Source organism: Pteropus alecto, unplaced genomic scaffold, assembly GCF_000325575.1.
Source record: "Pteropus alecto unplaced genomic scaffold, ASM32557v1 scaffold195, whole genome shotgun sequence".
Lineage (NCBI taxonomy): Eukaryota > Metazoa > Chordata > Mammalia > Chiroptera > Pteropodidae > Pteropus > Pteropus alecto.
In genome coordinates, this window is record NW_006438073.1 from 1,473,567 (window position 1) to 1,489,021 (window position 15,455).

Sequence of the window (15,455 nt, forward strand, 5' to 3'; positions counted from 1 at the left end):
GAAGCCATATCCTTTAACGGCTTGGTCCTCACAGGTCACCGTTAGGGGCAGCAGGCCCTGCTGGCTGTGGTGGGGACAGGTAAGGAGACGCCCTGTAGCAAAGAGGATAATGTAGGAGCCGAGGGAGAAGCTGGTCAAGTTTGCCAGCACTTAGAGTAAAAACTAGTCCTGAATTAGCTCTCCTGTGTTAAGTGCAAATACATCTTTCAGGTAAGAACTTACAGAATTTCCCTGAAAGACCACACTGAAATTTCTATTGGATATGTCACTTTTAATAGCCACCTGAGAGTTTGAGATGACTGGGTCAAATATACTCACCTGTGTGTACAAAGCGAGCCAGTTCTCCCAAGTAGTAGGTCTGTGAAGCTGTGTTAGCTGATGGAAAAAGGAACTTTATAGCCTGTTACATAAAAGGGGGCGAGGATCTGACTATGCCTGTGGATATTATGAATACTGATCGCCCAATGATGCTTGTCTGAGTCCCCATTTTTGTTCCCCTTTTGTAATGGGCTTAAAAATGAATGACATTCCTGACTTCTTCCTCCCTAGAATTGAGACCATCAGGATAGACCAAGTGTGGTATCTCCGTGTCAGCTGTCACTTCTCGAGACAGCTATATTGAGACTCTATCTTTAATTTTGGGAGTTGATAATACATGTGCATGGTACATAAATTAGCAGTATAAAAGGTTAAACAGTGATACATACATTCCTCTAAGCGATATAATTAGGAGCATGGACACTAAGTAGACAACCTGGGTTCAAATCCTAGCTCCAGGTTCATTCACTTATTAGCTGTGTGATCTTGGTTGGGCAAGTCACTTAAGCTCTCTGTGCTTGGTTTTTGCAATGGTCAAAAAGTCTAGGATTTTTATAGGATTAATCAGATAATCTTCCCGGGACATAGTCAAGGCCACATAATGGTTTGTTAAATAAATAAAACAGAGGAATTTCTCTCACCCTGTCCTGAGCCACCCAGTTTCTCGTCCGGAGGTCATTGCTGTTCTGTCTCTTTCTCATCCTGGTCTGGAGACTCTTCAGTGTTGGAGAAAGTGGTGGGGTATTTTTCTGCTTTATTTTTACTGCATCATCTTAGTACATGGCTGAGGTAGGCAGAATAATGGCCCTTCCTCCACGAGTGTCTACAGCCTAAACCCCAGAACCTGTGAATATGGCAAAAGGATCTTTAAAGATACGGTGAAGCTGAGGGTCTTGAGATGGGGAGGCTGTGCTGGATTGTCTGGGTGGGCGCAGTGTAATCACAAGGGTCTCGATAAGGGGGGGCAGGAGAGTCAGAATCGGGAGAGGTGACGATGGAAGCAGAGGTCGGAGTGATGCGGGCCCCTGAGCCAAGGAAAGCAGGTGGCCTCTAGAAGATTCTCCCTTCGGGCCTCCAGGTGGAGTGCAGCCCTGCCGAGCCATTTCAGTCTTCTGCCGCCCCCACCCCGGAAGTGTAAGATGATGCATATGTTTGTGTGTCCAGCACTGTGTTTGACGGCAGAGATGCAGAAATGAAAATCCACAGTCCCCATCTCTCTCCAGGCGCTGGCGTGGGGAAGGGCAGGCGTTTGGACCGGCAGCAATCACAGTCACCATCACAACTGATCTAGTTCCGCAGTTTCTAAACCTGTTGGTCTCCAGGTCCGTACCTGTTAAAAATTACCAGGCGCCCCAGAAAACTTTAGATATGTCGGTTATATTTACTGTATGAGAAATTTGAGAAATTTTAACAAAATGTTTTTTAAAGGGACAATAATGAATCCATTTGATATCAGCACAGTAAGCATATTTTTAATGAGCTAGTTCTGCAAACTAAAAAGTCAGTGAGAAGAATAGTATCGTTTTATATTTTCTTGCATATCTCTGTAGTGTGTGCCTTAATAGAGAACAACTGGATTTGTATATCAGCTTCTACATTTAATCTTTGTAATGCATATTTCAGTGGAAGTTATTTGAAGAAAATCCAGCCTCATGTGGATATATAGTTGTAAAAGGGAGGAATATTTTAATAGTCCTTTCGAATAACTGTGGCTCTTCTTTTTGAATATTACACCAAAACTCAACAAGTGGTAATTCCTTCAAGGTGAGTTGGGATGTGGAGTCTGAAACATTGTTGATGGGCTTTTCTTGGTTACGTCGAAATCCATTAAAAAAAAAACCATTCGCCTATCTTTGCATTGATCCACTACTCTTGTATTATTTCGTAACATGCAGTGGTTATTTGGAAAATATTAGGTCACTAAGTTATGCGGCTCTTCCAAATATGGACATTTCATTATGCATCATTAAAAATCATATTCATTAATATCATTGGCAAAATGTCGAAGTATTGGGAAGTTGTCCAGCTCACGGTGGTGGAAATAAGTTTTCCAAGATTCAAATTTTTGCTGGAAAGTTTGAATTATATCTACAAATACTGTCAGCTTCCCCACCCCCTCTTGGAAATGACAGGCTCGCTTTGTTTATTTTATTTTATTTATTTATCTTATTTATTTATTTGTTTCTTTGTTTATTTGTTTGCTTGTTTATTTGTTCGTTCATTCATTCATTCATTCAGTCATTCATTTTAGGCGAGGCAACCCTTGGTTGACCTCACAGATTGCAAGGACCTTGTCAGCTTACAATCCCTTTTTTTATTTTTTATGCCTACAACACCTGGTCTTCCTAGGTGGTCTCCCATCCAAGTACTAACCAGGCCCCACCCTGCTTAGCTTCTGAGATCAGACGGGATCGGGCTTGTTCAGGGTGGCATGGCCGTAGACTGCTTTGTTCATGTTAAAGAAGATATTTCCTGTCAGTTGTTTTCTCGAATAACAATTGTTTTGTGAAGAACGTAGCTAGTTCACATTGCAGCGGAAGCGCAGAAGCGCTTGTCCTTGAAAACAACCTCGCAGAGGATCTGTGTCGGTGCTTCCTGGACATGTTTGTAAGAGTTGAGATTTAGTGAAGTCAATCATGTTTCCTGCTTCATCGAGGACGTTCTTAAGTGAACCTGGCACGGTTCTCGATGAAGGCATGTGGTGACAGAGAACCCATCATGACTGGTACACTGGGTGCCACTGTCTCGATGCGTGCTGTGACACCGGCAGATCTCCCAGCGTGGCCTCGCACCATCAGTGCAAATGTACTCAGAGAGAAACAGACGAATGACACTTAGCACAATTATAAAAATAACTTTGAACTTGCAGTCCCTTTAGAAAGGATCTCGGCGGCCCCAGGAGTCTACAGACGATACTTTCTGAAGGGTTGTCATAGCACACATAAGGAGCGGCAGTCCAACAGGAGCAGAACGCTCAGGTTGCAGGTCTTCACGGCCACTTTGGAGGGATGGTCTCACTTGTGTTAAACCCCGAAGAAAGCGGAGCGTATTCTAGGCACAGAGAAGCTGTGTGTGTGTGTGTGTGTGTGTGTGTGTGTGTGTGTGTGTGTGTGTATGAGGAGTCTTGCTGTGGGGAGGTGTATGAGTAAGACAGGGTTGTGGGAGGGTCAGGTGCAAATAGGGAGGAGAGAAAGATGAGACTGGACAGGTAAGCAGGGGTCAAGTCCCAAAGGGTCTTGTGTGCCAGGCGGAGAAGCAGCCTGGGTGATGAGAATACACAGGGGCGTGGTGTTGGGGACATCTTCGAAGCTACTGATGGTCTGATTGAGACATGGTGGCGGCGTCGGCCAGGCTCAAATGAGGTTGAGGGGTGGGTGGCCCTGTGGCGGCAGTCCTGCATTTTCCTCTGCAGTGCGTAGGGGTGTCCTCCCTCAGCACAGCAGCGCTCTTCCCTGCGTTTTATCACCAGTGAGTCACCAGACGTAAGTAGAGCCACTCAAGAAATACTAGCTTGAATGTATGAACAAATGAATGAAAGAAATTCCCAGAGCTTCCATTTCCAACATTAACTTTAATTTTCAACAAGGTGTTAATACGTACGCTGTATCTAAAATGTGGTTTGTTCAAAGGGCGGAAAATAACCTCGCGGCTAAGAAGGAAACATGGCTTTATTTAGGAGGTTGACTCTGGTGCAAACAGTTGGACTTCGAGAAACCTTTTTCCCTTGGAATTGGGCAATGAACTACTGTACTTAATTTTCTTCTTCTTCCTGCAACGAGACCTGCAGTTTTCTACCCATTATTCGTGAAGAGTGTCCTGAGGCCCACGCTGGGAAACAGAAAATACTGTTTTCTGTTTCATTTCCCTTTTGTTTAGTCATTGAACAAATATTTAGTGACGGCCTGCCTTGTCACGCATCATTATGGGAGTGCTGGGGACACAGTGAACACGAGGTAAAAAATCCTTGCCCACATGGAGCTTGCATTTTAGTGCATGGAAACATAATGAGCGGTAAACATAGTGAATCAGTGAATTATAGAGTCTGCTGGAAGGGGACGGGAGGGCTAGAGGTTGAGGGGGGCAGGGGTGCAGCTGTAGATGGGGCAGCCAATGGTCATCTGTAAGATGGAGGCATTGGAACAAAAACTTGAAGGTGAGGGACGGGGCCGTGCGGATGTCTGGAGCAAAGCTTTCTAGGTGTTGTGAACAGTCTCCAAGGTGAAGGCTCGGCGCATAGTCCGATGTGCCCGGGGAGGGGCGATGCAGCGGGACAGTTGTGCAGAGACCGGGGAGGTCGCGTGAGGCCTGAGCAGGGAGCACTTCATCGTCCAGTTCAAAGTCTGACGTTTATACTGAGGGTAACAAGGAACATCCCACGGATTTGAGTGGAGAAGTGACATGAGCCGATCAGGATTTTTAAAGCATCACTGGCCGCTGAGAACAGGAGGCCAAGGAGGGGGCAGAGGCTCGTGCGGTGACCCCGGCAAGGGCGATGCTGGCTTTGCCCTCGGTGGGGCTGGAACCTACAGGTCTCTAGGACTTGCTTAGAGACCAAGTGTAGGTGTGAGGGGAGAGGAGGCCAGGATGACTCCCAGGTCTGGCTGAGCAATGATGGAGAGGCTGGCTGTGGGCAGCTCTGGGGGACCCCAGGAGTTCATTTCAGCACATCTTGTGTTACCCCTCTGGGTGGAGCCTGTTCCCTCCACTTAGAAAGTTTTTAAATGACTTACCCTGAAAGCCTATCCAGAAACCCCCACAAAATTAATCTAAATTAACAACATAAAGGGAAAAGGAGGGGATGGGAGCGATGAATTGCCTAGTTTAAAGATTTCCACTCAGAGCGTAAGGCAGACATGTTCGTTTACAGGAGAAATCAATAACATTTGAAATACAAGTGCAGCAAATCAATCGCTTTCACTTCAAACTGTTCAGTTATGATTTATTACATCTTATAAATTTATTTCTGACCCTACAGGATTCAGCTCTGACTAGTCATTTATAAACTGTCCATTCTCATATTAATCCTTTTATCCTGTTCTGCTTTTTGGCTATTACCATCTTTATAACATGTTATGGGAAAATCTGACAAAGTTCCAGTTATCCAGCTTCGTTACTTGCTAGGAGCTCTGGGAAAACGTACTTGGAAAGACACATGTGAACTCGTTAGCAGAATTAGTTTGTGTCTTCTGCAAGGAGCCCCACCAGCGGGCCCTGGATGGTGGGCAGGTCTGGACTACCTGGGACAGTTTATAGAAGGCCCATCCTCCAGAAGGCCCTAGGGGCCTTCCTGCTGGATTTGGAATTCCCAAGGAAGCTCTCAGAAGCTTCTATGTACAGGACATGCTGGTCTTAACTTTTCTACATTTACCTTTCCAACACTAGTTATTTATTCCTGAAATGATGTTTGTAAATCCAGCTCTGACTTCTGTGTTTCAGTCGGTGAAACATCATGCTTCTGTGAAGTCTGGGCACCTTTGCATAGTAGTGTTAGCATAATTATTTGAATTTTGTCAGTATTTTTTTTAAATAAAAATGATTGAGGACAAGGGGCTGGCAGTGTTGATAAGAAGCCCAGCTTTCATAAGCTTGATGCCTGCGACCCCAAAATGCCACTCGTCAGGTGAGCTCTAGCCCTACTTGGATGGTCTCTGATATTCAGCAGGTCACTGTGACTTCGCTGGGGAAGGAGAAGATTAAAATACATATCAGGTGTGTTTAAAAGGTGAGGTGTAAGTAGAAATTTTATCATCTGTTTAGATCCTAGGCATAGAAGTCTTTTCAGAACCTACAGCTCAATTTTCGTGCCTCTCTTTTAGGACCGTATTCCACAAGGAGGGGGAGCGGGGCTCCCTGCATGTTATCTTGGAGGGATCGCGGGTTCTTCTTCTTTTGAACTCTAAACATATTCCATCTGTATACCTGATAGGGAAGTTAAGATGTATGGCCTTGCGATATCACTCTATGCGTTTGTCACAGTTTACCTACTAGATTGAAAATCTCGTGAAAAACAGGGACTCTGAGGACCACGAAGATGTACCGGACAGCAGCTAACGCAGTTCTTGGTGAATAGCAGGTGTTCCACTCAAATATCCATTGACTGGAGGGAAAGTTATTAATCTCTTAACATCAAGTTAGCATTCCTGACAGTGGGTTCTGCGGGTAGAGAGAATCTTTTGAGTGCACCTTGGAGCTTCCCAGACTCCTTCATAAATGACTGCAAGGGGATTGTGCTGAGACGCACCCATGCGTCCCCATGTGTAGGGGACTCTGGGATGGCCCATGACTCTGCTTGGCTGAGATCCTTACACCCCAGCTCGGGTCCTCCGTCTGCTCTGCAGCTTTAATGGTCTGACCGGTGCCTGTGGAGTAGGATTATTTTGGCCCATAAATCAAAACCACAACTGGAAAGGAACAGTAACTTCTGTCTCACCAGTGTAGGCCAGTGCTGATGTGAGATGTGTGTCAAGTTCGATTTGGGAGTTGTAACATTTATAAATGTCTGTCGATCTAGGGTAAGGGCATCCGGGTTCTAGCTCCTGGCCTCATGCTTGACCTTGAGCAGCTTCCTCGAAGTTCCTGTCTTCAACTCTTAAAACAAAGGATTGGACAAAACGGTTTAATATTTTTAATTTCTCTCTCTCAGATTCAGTTATTTAATATGATTAAAGCAGCAATTTATATGGCCCTAGAAATCTGCATGTCTTACAAAAGTTTGTGAAGTGAAAAAAAGTAATGGATCAAGCTTTCCATTTTGTAACAAGTCTCTTTACCTCTTTAAATAGAATCAGGTCTCGGCTGCCCTAGAAAAAGAGTTTAAGGCTTTGTAATAATAACAGGCTGTCTCAAACATAAAGATCACCAAGAACCTTAAAAGCATTAATTATCCCTTACATCACCCCAGTGGAGCAGAGATGTGTTATTATCATTTGACTTTCACAGCTGGGTAAATCAAGGCACAGAGACACATCGAGTTGCTAGTAACTTGGACAAGGTCATGGTGAGTGGTAGATAGGGCAAGAACTGTGTTGGCTTGTTTTTTCCTCCACAGAGGGAAAAATGTTGGGATTTTAACCACTTTTTTCCTTTTCAAAGATTTCACTCTTAACATACCTAAAGTAAAACTCGGTGACAACGTGCCCTGTGGTAAAACAGAGTCAAGTGTAACTAGATGGGTGGTGGCTGATGGGCCTCGTCTCATCTGGGTTCCTCTCTGGGGGCCGGGGTGGTGACCGGCTCGTGATCATTTATTTGGGGCTTTCTCAGTCCAGGCAGAGGTCAAGTGTTCAGTCATAGTTTCACTATCTTTATTCTCGTGCCTTTTTTTGTAAATTTACAGATTTTCATTAACCTGACAGTGCTGTGATGGTGTGTTTTGTGTGATTTGGTTCTTTGAAACCCACTTTTCGTGGCGTTTTAGACTCTAATTTCTGTCCTGTAAAATAGGCACTGACATTCTTATCTTAAAAAATATATATATAGAATTCACATACCATTAAATTCTTTAAAGTGTACAGTTAAGTGATTTTTAGTATATTAATGAAGTTATGCAACCAGCACCGTTAATTCCAGAACATTTTCTTCACCTCAAAGAGGAACCCTGTACTCACCAACAGTCACTCATAACTTCCCCAAACCCCCAGCCCCTGACAACCACTAATCTCCTCCCCGTTCTGTGCACATGCCTAATCTGGACATTTCACATATGCAAATGGAATGATACAAAATAGACCTTCATGTCCGGCTTCTTTTATTTAGCATGATGTTCTCTAGGTTCATCAGTGTCGTAGCATGAATCAGTACTTCACTCTTCTTCATGGCTGAGTAATATTCTGTTTTATCCTCTTTGAATCCCACAGAACAGCAGCACTTCCTGAAAGCAGGTGTTCTGCAGGTGTTCTTTTTCCCAGAGCACATTCCCTAATAGAATCTTGTGTGTACGTTTTTGTTCTTTTCTTAGGTTTCTTCTCAGAGTCTTTAAATAGATTTCCAACTAAGTAGTTCATATGGATTTTGAGCTTAAATTCTACTTCATTAAAGTTCTTCAAGTGTCTGAAAAACAGTGGTGTCTGTTATATGCCCCCGAATGCAATTAAGTTTGACATCTAGGTAGTCTTCTTAGCTCTGGCGGGAATCGGTTTCTGATGGAATCGAATCCTTTACCATCGACCTCGTATTTTCATCAGGGACCTCAGAAGGTACAACGAGAGGCCCTTTGCCTCCTTTCTGTGGGCGAAGCACGTGCCTCTGTCACAGCCATAGCCCTCATGGAGAACGAGAATGAAGGTACACCCCAACTCTCTTCTCCCCTCTTCTAAGAAGCCCTTCCTCCGCTAGGTTGTAATCAGCATGGAGGGTGCCTGTAGCACATCCCTGCCCTGAAAACACTTGCCATATTCCTGTTTTTCTGCATAGTCTTTCAGACTCTGAGAATGTTTATCACAAGATAAATTGATTCAAATCATGACAGCCTGCTATTAAGAAACATTTCCTGCCAGGATTCACTTCTCTTTGTTTATCGCCAGACATCTCGCACTGTCGAGAACATCAGCAGTTGGCTGTGACCTCAGGTTAAGTGGACTTGGAAGGTTTATAAAATTTACATTTTTCTAGCATGGTATTTATGCTGTGATAGAATTTACTTCTCTGCAGGCTTAACAATGACATTCAAACTGATGCTTTGAATTTTCTTGACAAGAGAATCATAACAATAAAGAAATATAGAGTCCCAGATATCTTTAGAAAAGTAGGTTAATCTTTATACCAGAAGCACATAATATTAATGGTGGTCTCTTTGTGAGTGGCGCAGTTTTGGACTTGAATAGCCTTTGAACTTGGCCAACTCAGAGTGATTTTTTTCTCTCACTGAATAGTCCATCTGTTATTTCTGTTATTTAATTGGTTTTATTTTTATTTTATTTCGCTGACTGATGAAGAGTAATGTTTGCCTAGATGACAGAGCTCTGCAAATGTGATTAATGAAAAATGTCACAAACCACTGAATATTGGAGTAAAAACATAAGAAAAATTTAGGGAAATATGAGTTAATTAAAAATAATCATTATACAAAGCTTGCAAATTTAAAAATCTTAGGAGAGTTTAAGTTCTGTGCAAATGAACTTAGTGCTCAATGTGCTCTTGACACCATGATAAAGTTTGTGTCATGAGCGTTAATGCAGAATTTTATAGTAGCGGGTGTAGCTTGGAAAACTAAAAAAAGAATTGTAATGTCGTATTTACAAAATGCTGACTCCTTCCACTGACAGCTTGGATTTATCAAGATCTTTGCCTTTTCGTAAAATTGCATTCACATTAAAAACAAACAAATAATCAAAAAAAAAAAAAGCAAATAAAAAGATAAAAGAATTGAATTGGATAATTTCTGAGTTTCTTTTCAGATCTAAAATGTATTGATTCCCCACAAGCTGCTCACCTATGGAATTACATAGTGGACATTCTGAGAAACCGAATAGAGAAATCGAATAAATCAAGTAGATTAATAACAATTCACACAAACTGTCATCCGAATGTAAGTAAACATAAAGCTGTTCGATGTCAAAGGTGTAGAGCTAACGTCATAGGGGATTATGTAGTCGAAAACTTAATTCAGCCATTTATGATATACTTGTAACTTTTTTGATATTTTTTTTTTAGTCTTCTTCACAGCATTGTTATAGTTTTCACCTCAGAGGGGGTCTAGGGGTTCATGATTTAATCGGCTAACCCATTTCTGAGCCCAAGATGACAGTCACAGTTAAATATGCTGCACTGTGTGTCTGAGTGCTGTCTTTTCTTCTCATTGCCGGTGAGCACCTCTCCTCCTCCTTCCAGAAGCGGGGGAGCCAACCTTCCCTTTGCTCTTGCTCTCAGCTGTGTGCTTTTTGGTGCGTTTTGCATCCTCTGGTGTCACTGACCCTCCCAGGGGTAAAGTTGAGGTCCTGTCCACAGAGAGAGGGAGAGATGGCTCTTGGCAGAAGGAGTACTGCCCACCAGGGATATTTTGGAAGTTTATGAGTCTGTTTCTGGTTTTGATAATGAACTGGGGGAAAGTGGCATTTAGTGGTTGCGGACGTGGTCGCCAAATGTCCTGCATGCTCAGGTGAATCCCTTGCATCACAAAATTCTTCCACTGGACATTCATGTGCATATTTATCTGAGCCAAAAAACTAGCTCCGTTTTGCAAATAAACACAAATTATCCCCCACCCCCACCCCACACACAGCTTTAGGGTGCTTTCGGTCTTGTAGATATGCAACAACCCCATAAATCAAGGGGAGTTTGTCTTGTGTTTTGTTCAGAACTTTGTCAAGAGTTTTTGTCCTTTTGGAAGATCATGTCGCTGGTGGCAACAGCCCGTATGCATTTGAGTTGACACCAGGACACGCCGACATCGGTGTGTGATGAAGCTGAGTCATCGACCGATTGTCTGTGGAGTGAGTGAGTGACGAGCTTCTGGACTGATTGCGCCCGAGCATCTCCATGTTGAAGCATTTTCTTAAATTACAAATTATTTTTCATTGACTTTTCTCCCTGTGTTGCCATTATTGCTGTGTGTGTGTGTGTGTGTGTGTGTGTGTGTGTGTGTGTGTGTGTGTGTGTGTGAAATTATGTATGGAGGTAGCTTAAGAGTGAATTTTATTTCAGGATAGTAAAAGTATATATTATTATATAGATAGATACTTTGGATTTGACAGTGTTGAGAATCTGTGTGCTGCAGCGCACGCTTAGAAGCATGAAAAACATAGTGTAAAAATAATCTCCATCTTCCTGGCCCGTCCTTTCTGTGTACTTCAAGTGAATCCACAACCCACAAAGTGAGCAGAGCTTTTCCTGATGCTCTGACCACCAACGTTAGTTTCTCAAAAAAAAAAAAAGAAAAGAAAAGAAAAGTCTCTTTGTACCAGATAATGGAAACAAATGTTCTTTCATTTTGGTTTCTTGTTTTTGGCCTGGGGATCTGTGTCATCTTGAGATTGTAACTTGATTCCTCTTACAGTTGCCATTTCTGAGACCGCAGGAGATATTCTCAGACTTTTCAGGAGGGGTTCTGGATCCCTCTTTTCTGCGAACCGGTTGTCTCGTCTTCCTGTGGCCAGCTCCTGCTGCAGCACAAGCAGAGGGCCTTGTCCACCCTCCCTGAGACCCAGCTGCCTGGTGTCTCCAGGCTCTGCTGGCAGCCACCTGGGTGGTGCCTCTGGACTGCAGAGAACTTGCTGCCTCTTCTTTCGCTACCTGGTTGAGTAAAGAGGAAGCAGCCAGCGAGACTGGGGTTATAGGATGGCATCAGCTGAATGGGCCAAACACTGTAGCTGCCTGCGGAGCGGAGTGAGAGCTCCTGAGAAGTAGCAGGCAGGAGACTGGCAGGGGCACCGTGTGCCCAGGCCCTCTCCCAGGCTTTCCAGTGCCACCCATTTCCCAAGAATTCCTGGTCATACATATCACAGCCTGGTGCTCCTTATGCCGTGTCGTGAGGGCGGGGGGGAGAGGAGGGCGAGGAGGTAGAGAGTAGAGAGGAGAGAGAGAGAGATCGATGCAGAGCCCACACTCCTGCATACTAACTAGGTGAGATTGGATCTGGAAGGGATGTAAATGTAACTTTGAATTCATATTATGAGCTGTGTAGGCGAGGTGACCTTAACTTTAGCATTTCCTGATGTTTCTATTTTTAAGTCTATGTGCAGGAAGTGACTTGAACGTAGATTTTGCCCTTTAATTGTAAAGGATTTGGGGTGGCAAGCTGCGTGGCTGATAGTGACACCGGTGGGGTCTGTCCTGATGCGCAGAACGGGCGGACAGTGTGCTACCAGGCGTCTCGTACCTGAAGCCTGTTTCCCTCGCCTGGTGGACCTGTGGGGCGAGCAGGGGAGCGGGGAGGCCGTCATCTTCCGGGGCAGCCTGCCTGCTGCGTTGTCACTGTCCGGCAGATGTTCGCTTGTTGAAGGAGAAAGCTGTCTTAGCCGGTTTTACGTGTGGTGCCTGCCTGATGTTGTACCTGGTACCTGTGGGTGCCTGGCGCTCAGCACCCATCTGACAAGGGAGCTGAAACCTTCTAGAACTGCCTCTTGGGATCCCCGGGGGCCACCAGCCTTGCTCAGAGTGAGTCCGTCCAAAAGGAGGGACTGAGCCTGTGCTCAGCTGCTGCATAGGCGCTCTCGACGGCCACCGGAGATGCTAGACGTTTGACGTTGCTGGGCCCCACCCCGGTGGTTCACGTCCACAGGATAAGGCGAGAAACAAAAGTGTGTGTGTATTTGCTAGATATAAGGAGATGCCTTGACTTGATTGTTTTTTTTTTTTTTTTCATTATTTACCATCATATTGGCCAAAGCCTCCTCTGGAGCTAGCCCGAACTGCTGTACTGTAGAGTGATGAGCAGCGGGTGGGTGGGGAGCATAGGGATCATGCGCCCTAACACTTGTCCCCGTGAATATGTCCCCATGAGGCTGCTCTCCAAGGTGGGAAGCCAGGCTTTCGGTTGGGAGGGGAAGGATATATTTACTCGCTTCAGCAGCTGGTGCTCAGGACGTGGGCAGAGTACAGTGGGACTATACATAGGCATTTGGCACCTAGGACAGGATGTCAGAGCAGTGCCTGTTGAAACCAGCTTGGTAAATAAACATTCGAATTTTCCTGGCCCACACTTTTTTTTTCCCCAGGCAGTTTACTGTTCTCTCAGAACCTACTTTGTTCTCATTTCTCCTCTAGAAAAGATGGTAAGGGCACATTACTTTTCACAGGGATACAGGTCCTGGTGAAATTTGAGGCTCCTGGAACTGGAATCCCCACATGTGACACTGTCAGGCTTGGTGTCCCCTGTGCTCTGCCATCTCAAGATCAGTGATGGTGCCTTGCTGGTGGGGTTGGGAAAGGAGTCAGTCACCACAGAGACTGTTTATACCCAGATATGACTCAGCGTCTGTGAAATTTGGGTGGTGGAGCAGCTCAGAGAGCTCCCATCTTGGCAGGGCTCAGGAACCTTCTAGAACTGCCTCTTGGGATCCCCGGGGGCCACCAGCCTTGCTCAGAGCTGGTTGCTGGGATCCATCCTGTCCCAGCTCATGCCACAAACAGGATGCAAGCCACACCAAAGGGCTCCTGAAGTTAAGGGACACCGAAGGTGATGGGTAGTGATGGTGATGGGCCTCACCGATGCATAGTGAAGCCTTTTATCCTGGGTGGGTAGGATTTCGACAGGAAGGCCATCCAGTGTTCTGCCACCAGGTAAACAGTTTGCCTTCGGAAGAGATAAAAGTGGTTTGGGGAGTTTTCAGCATTTAAGTTCCAAAGTTGTGGGAATAGATGGAATAGATGACTCAGAATTCACATGACACCTGCTTTTGACATCACCGTGTTATTTTCCCGAGCATCCATCTGGCTCCTCCAGGCTCCAGAGCTCCTGTGCCCGAGCCGCCTCTGAGAGCCCAGTAGACTCGAGGTCTCCTTCATTGCTGTATCCCCACAACTCGGCACGTACCTGATGAGCCGCAGGTACCCAGAAATCTTCACCAGGAGTCAGTGAACTAGTCATGTGTCGTATTTTCTGCACTCAATAAACTCTGGAAATACCAGAGTTCGTTCTTTACAAGGTCCAGGCAGCAGTGATGCAGACCTGATTCTGTCACTTAGGTAGTGGATTTTGTGTGGTATGGCTTCTGTGACGTTGCTCTTCCTTGATGAATGAGACCCGGTCTCTACTCTCAAGGTGAGCTTCCAGTCTGGGGGAGAGGTGACTGGGGAGGGAGGGACAGGCAGACACACGAGTACAACAAAGTGCCACAGATGATGTGAGGAAAGTCCGCACAGGGCTGAGTGGGGACACTCAGGGACAAGTATTCCGAGCACCTAGCACAGCACCTGGAAAATAGCCAGTGCTCAAAATGTGTGTGTTGGATGAGTGGATGGAGGGGTGTGTTTATGCTGCGCACAGTAGGCACACACAGCAGCCTCAGGAGCTGCGATGGAGGAACAGTGGTGAATCACTTTGGATTTAGGGCATAATTTTGCTTTCCGCGTGGTCCACTTGCCGTGGTGTGGTGGTAAGGACCTGGGAGAGGTGAGCCTGGTATCCCCACCTGTCACTGCGCCCTGAAATTGGCCAAGGGATAGCTCATGCTTTTGTGATCAGTACTGCCCTGTCAGGCTAACTTAACTCTACAACCAACAGCAATGAAGTGTGACTTGGAGGATCTGGTCCTTTTCTGGGTGAGATTAGGGTGTTGAAAGAAGCAAAAGGAAGAAGAAATTGGAACTCCAGTATTATGTAGAAAATTAAAATGTTTTCCTTAGGTCTTGTCTTAAAAGCAAGTACCTGAGTAGTGGTTGGTGATACCAGGATGGATCATGGCCCAGGATTTCTATCCATGAATTCCCTCAACCTCCTAGGGCTCCCATAGCTTCTAAAAGTCTTCCAGAGGTCATTGTTCTTGCCCCGACCATACTGGAGAGTTTGTCAACGTCCGTCCGTGCCTTTGAGGCCTAAATCAATTTACGTGTGAGACCGATGACTTCTTGTAACTAAGTGAGATCCAAAACCATCTGATTTCACCTAGTTGAGGAGACAGTCTACCACATACAAGAATTAGAATGTAAACCTATGTTATATTTTAATAGCACTTATCTTTCCATCTTTCTTGCATTTGCTCACTTTAGAACCATGGAAGGAATAGAGATGGCACATGTGTATAGGTGTAGGTTGGAAAACCACGTGCTCTACTTACCTTTTATATTAGTTCTTAGCCCTTACTCAGAAAGGTTAACACAGGTTTGCCGTTCCTCTTGGGACTTTCAGTTTAGGATGAAATTGTGGTCGATCCCAGAAAAAAAAATTATACTTGTAAATGAGCAGGTTGTGGGTTGTAATAAGAATCTACGCTATTACGTCATTGGTTTTCCAAGATATCCTGGTGATTTTGCCCTCACTTAGCCCAAAATGCAGAAGTACCAACAATAGTCACAGCTGTTTGGTTCTTGGTCCAAATAAATGATCAAAGGTCAGAGTTTAGTGAACTGTGGTTCGCAGAGCAATGACAGGAGGAACAAGGCGTGCAAGTCATTGTTTCTATCGGTCATTGGTCACCTTTGATGACAACAGACAGATACGGTTTCTTCAATCGGCCGGAGGCCAGCTCCGTTTCAGAAAC

The 15,455-nt window shown here is 45.0% G+C and overlaps 1 protein-coding gene and 1 non-coding gene across 2 annotated transcripts in view; one reads left to right on the forward strand and one right to left on the reverse strand.

The window, feature by feature from the left end:
- TIAM2 (T cell lymphoma invasion and metastasis 2) overlaps positions 1 to 15,455 on the forward strand; it is a 125,737-nt gene that overhangs the window by 70,782 nt on the left and 39,500 nt on the right. Inside the window, exon 15 of the mRNA XM_025049051.1 lies at positions 9,714 to 9,942. Coding sequence (XP_024904819.1) covers positions 9,714 to 9,942 — 229 coding nt within the window. The remainder of the gene's footprint in view (positions 1 to 9,713; positions 9,943 to 15,455) is intronic.
- LOC112482361 lies at positions 2,643 to 2,761 on the reverse strand. Its single transcript, XR_003047283.1, has one exon. It is a non-coding gene; the product is annotated as a 5S ribosomal RNA (ribosomal RNA).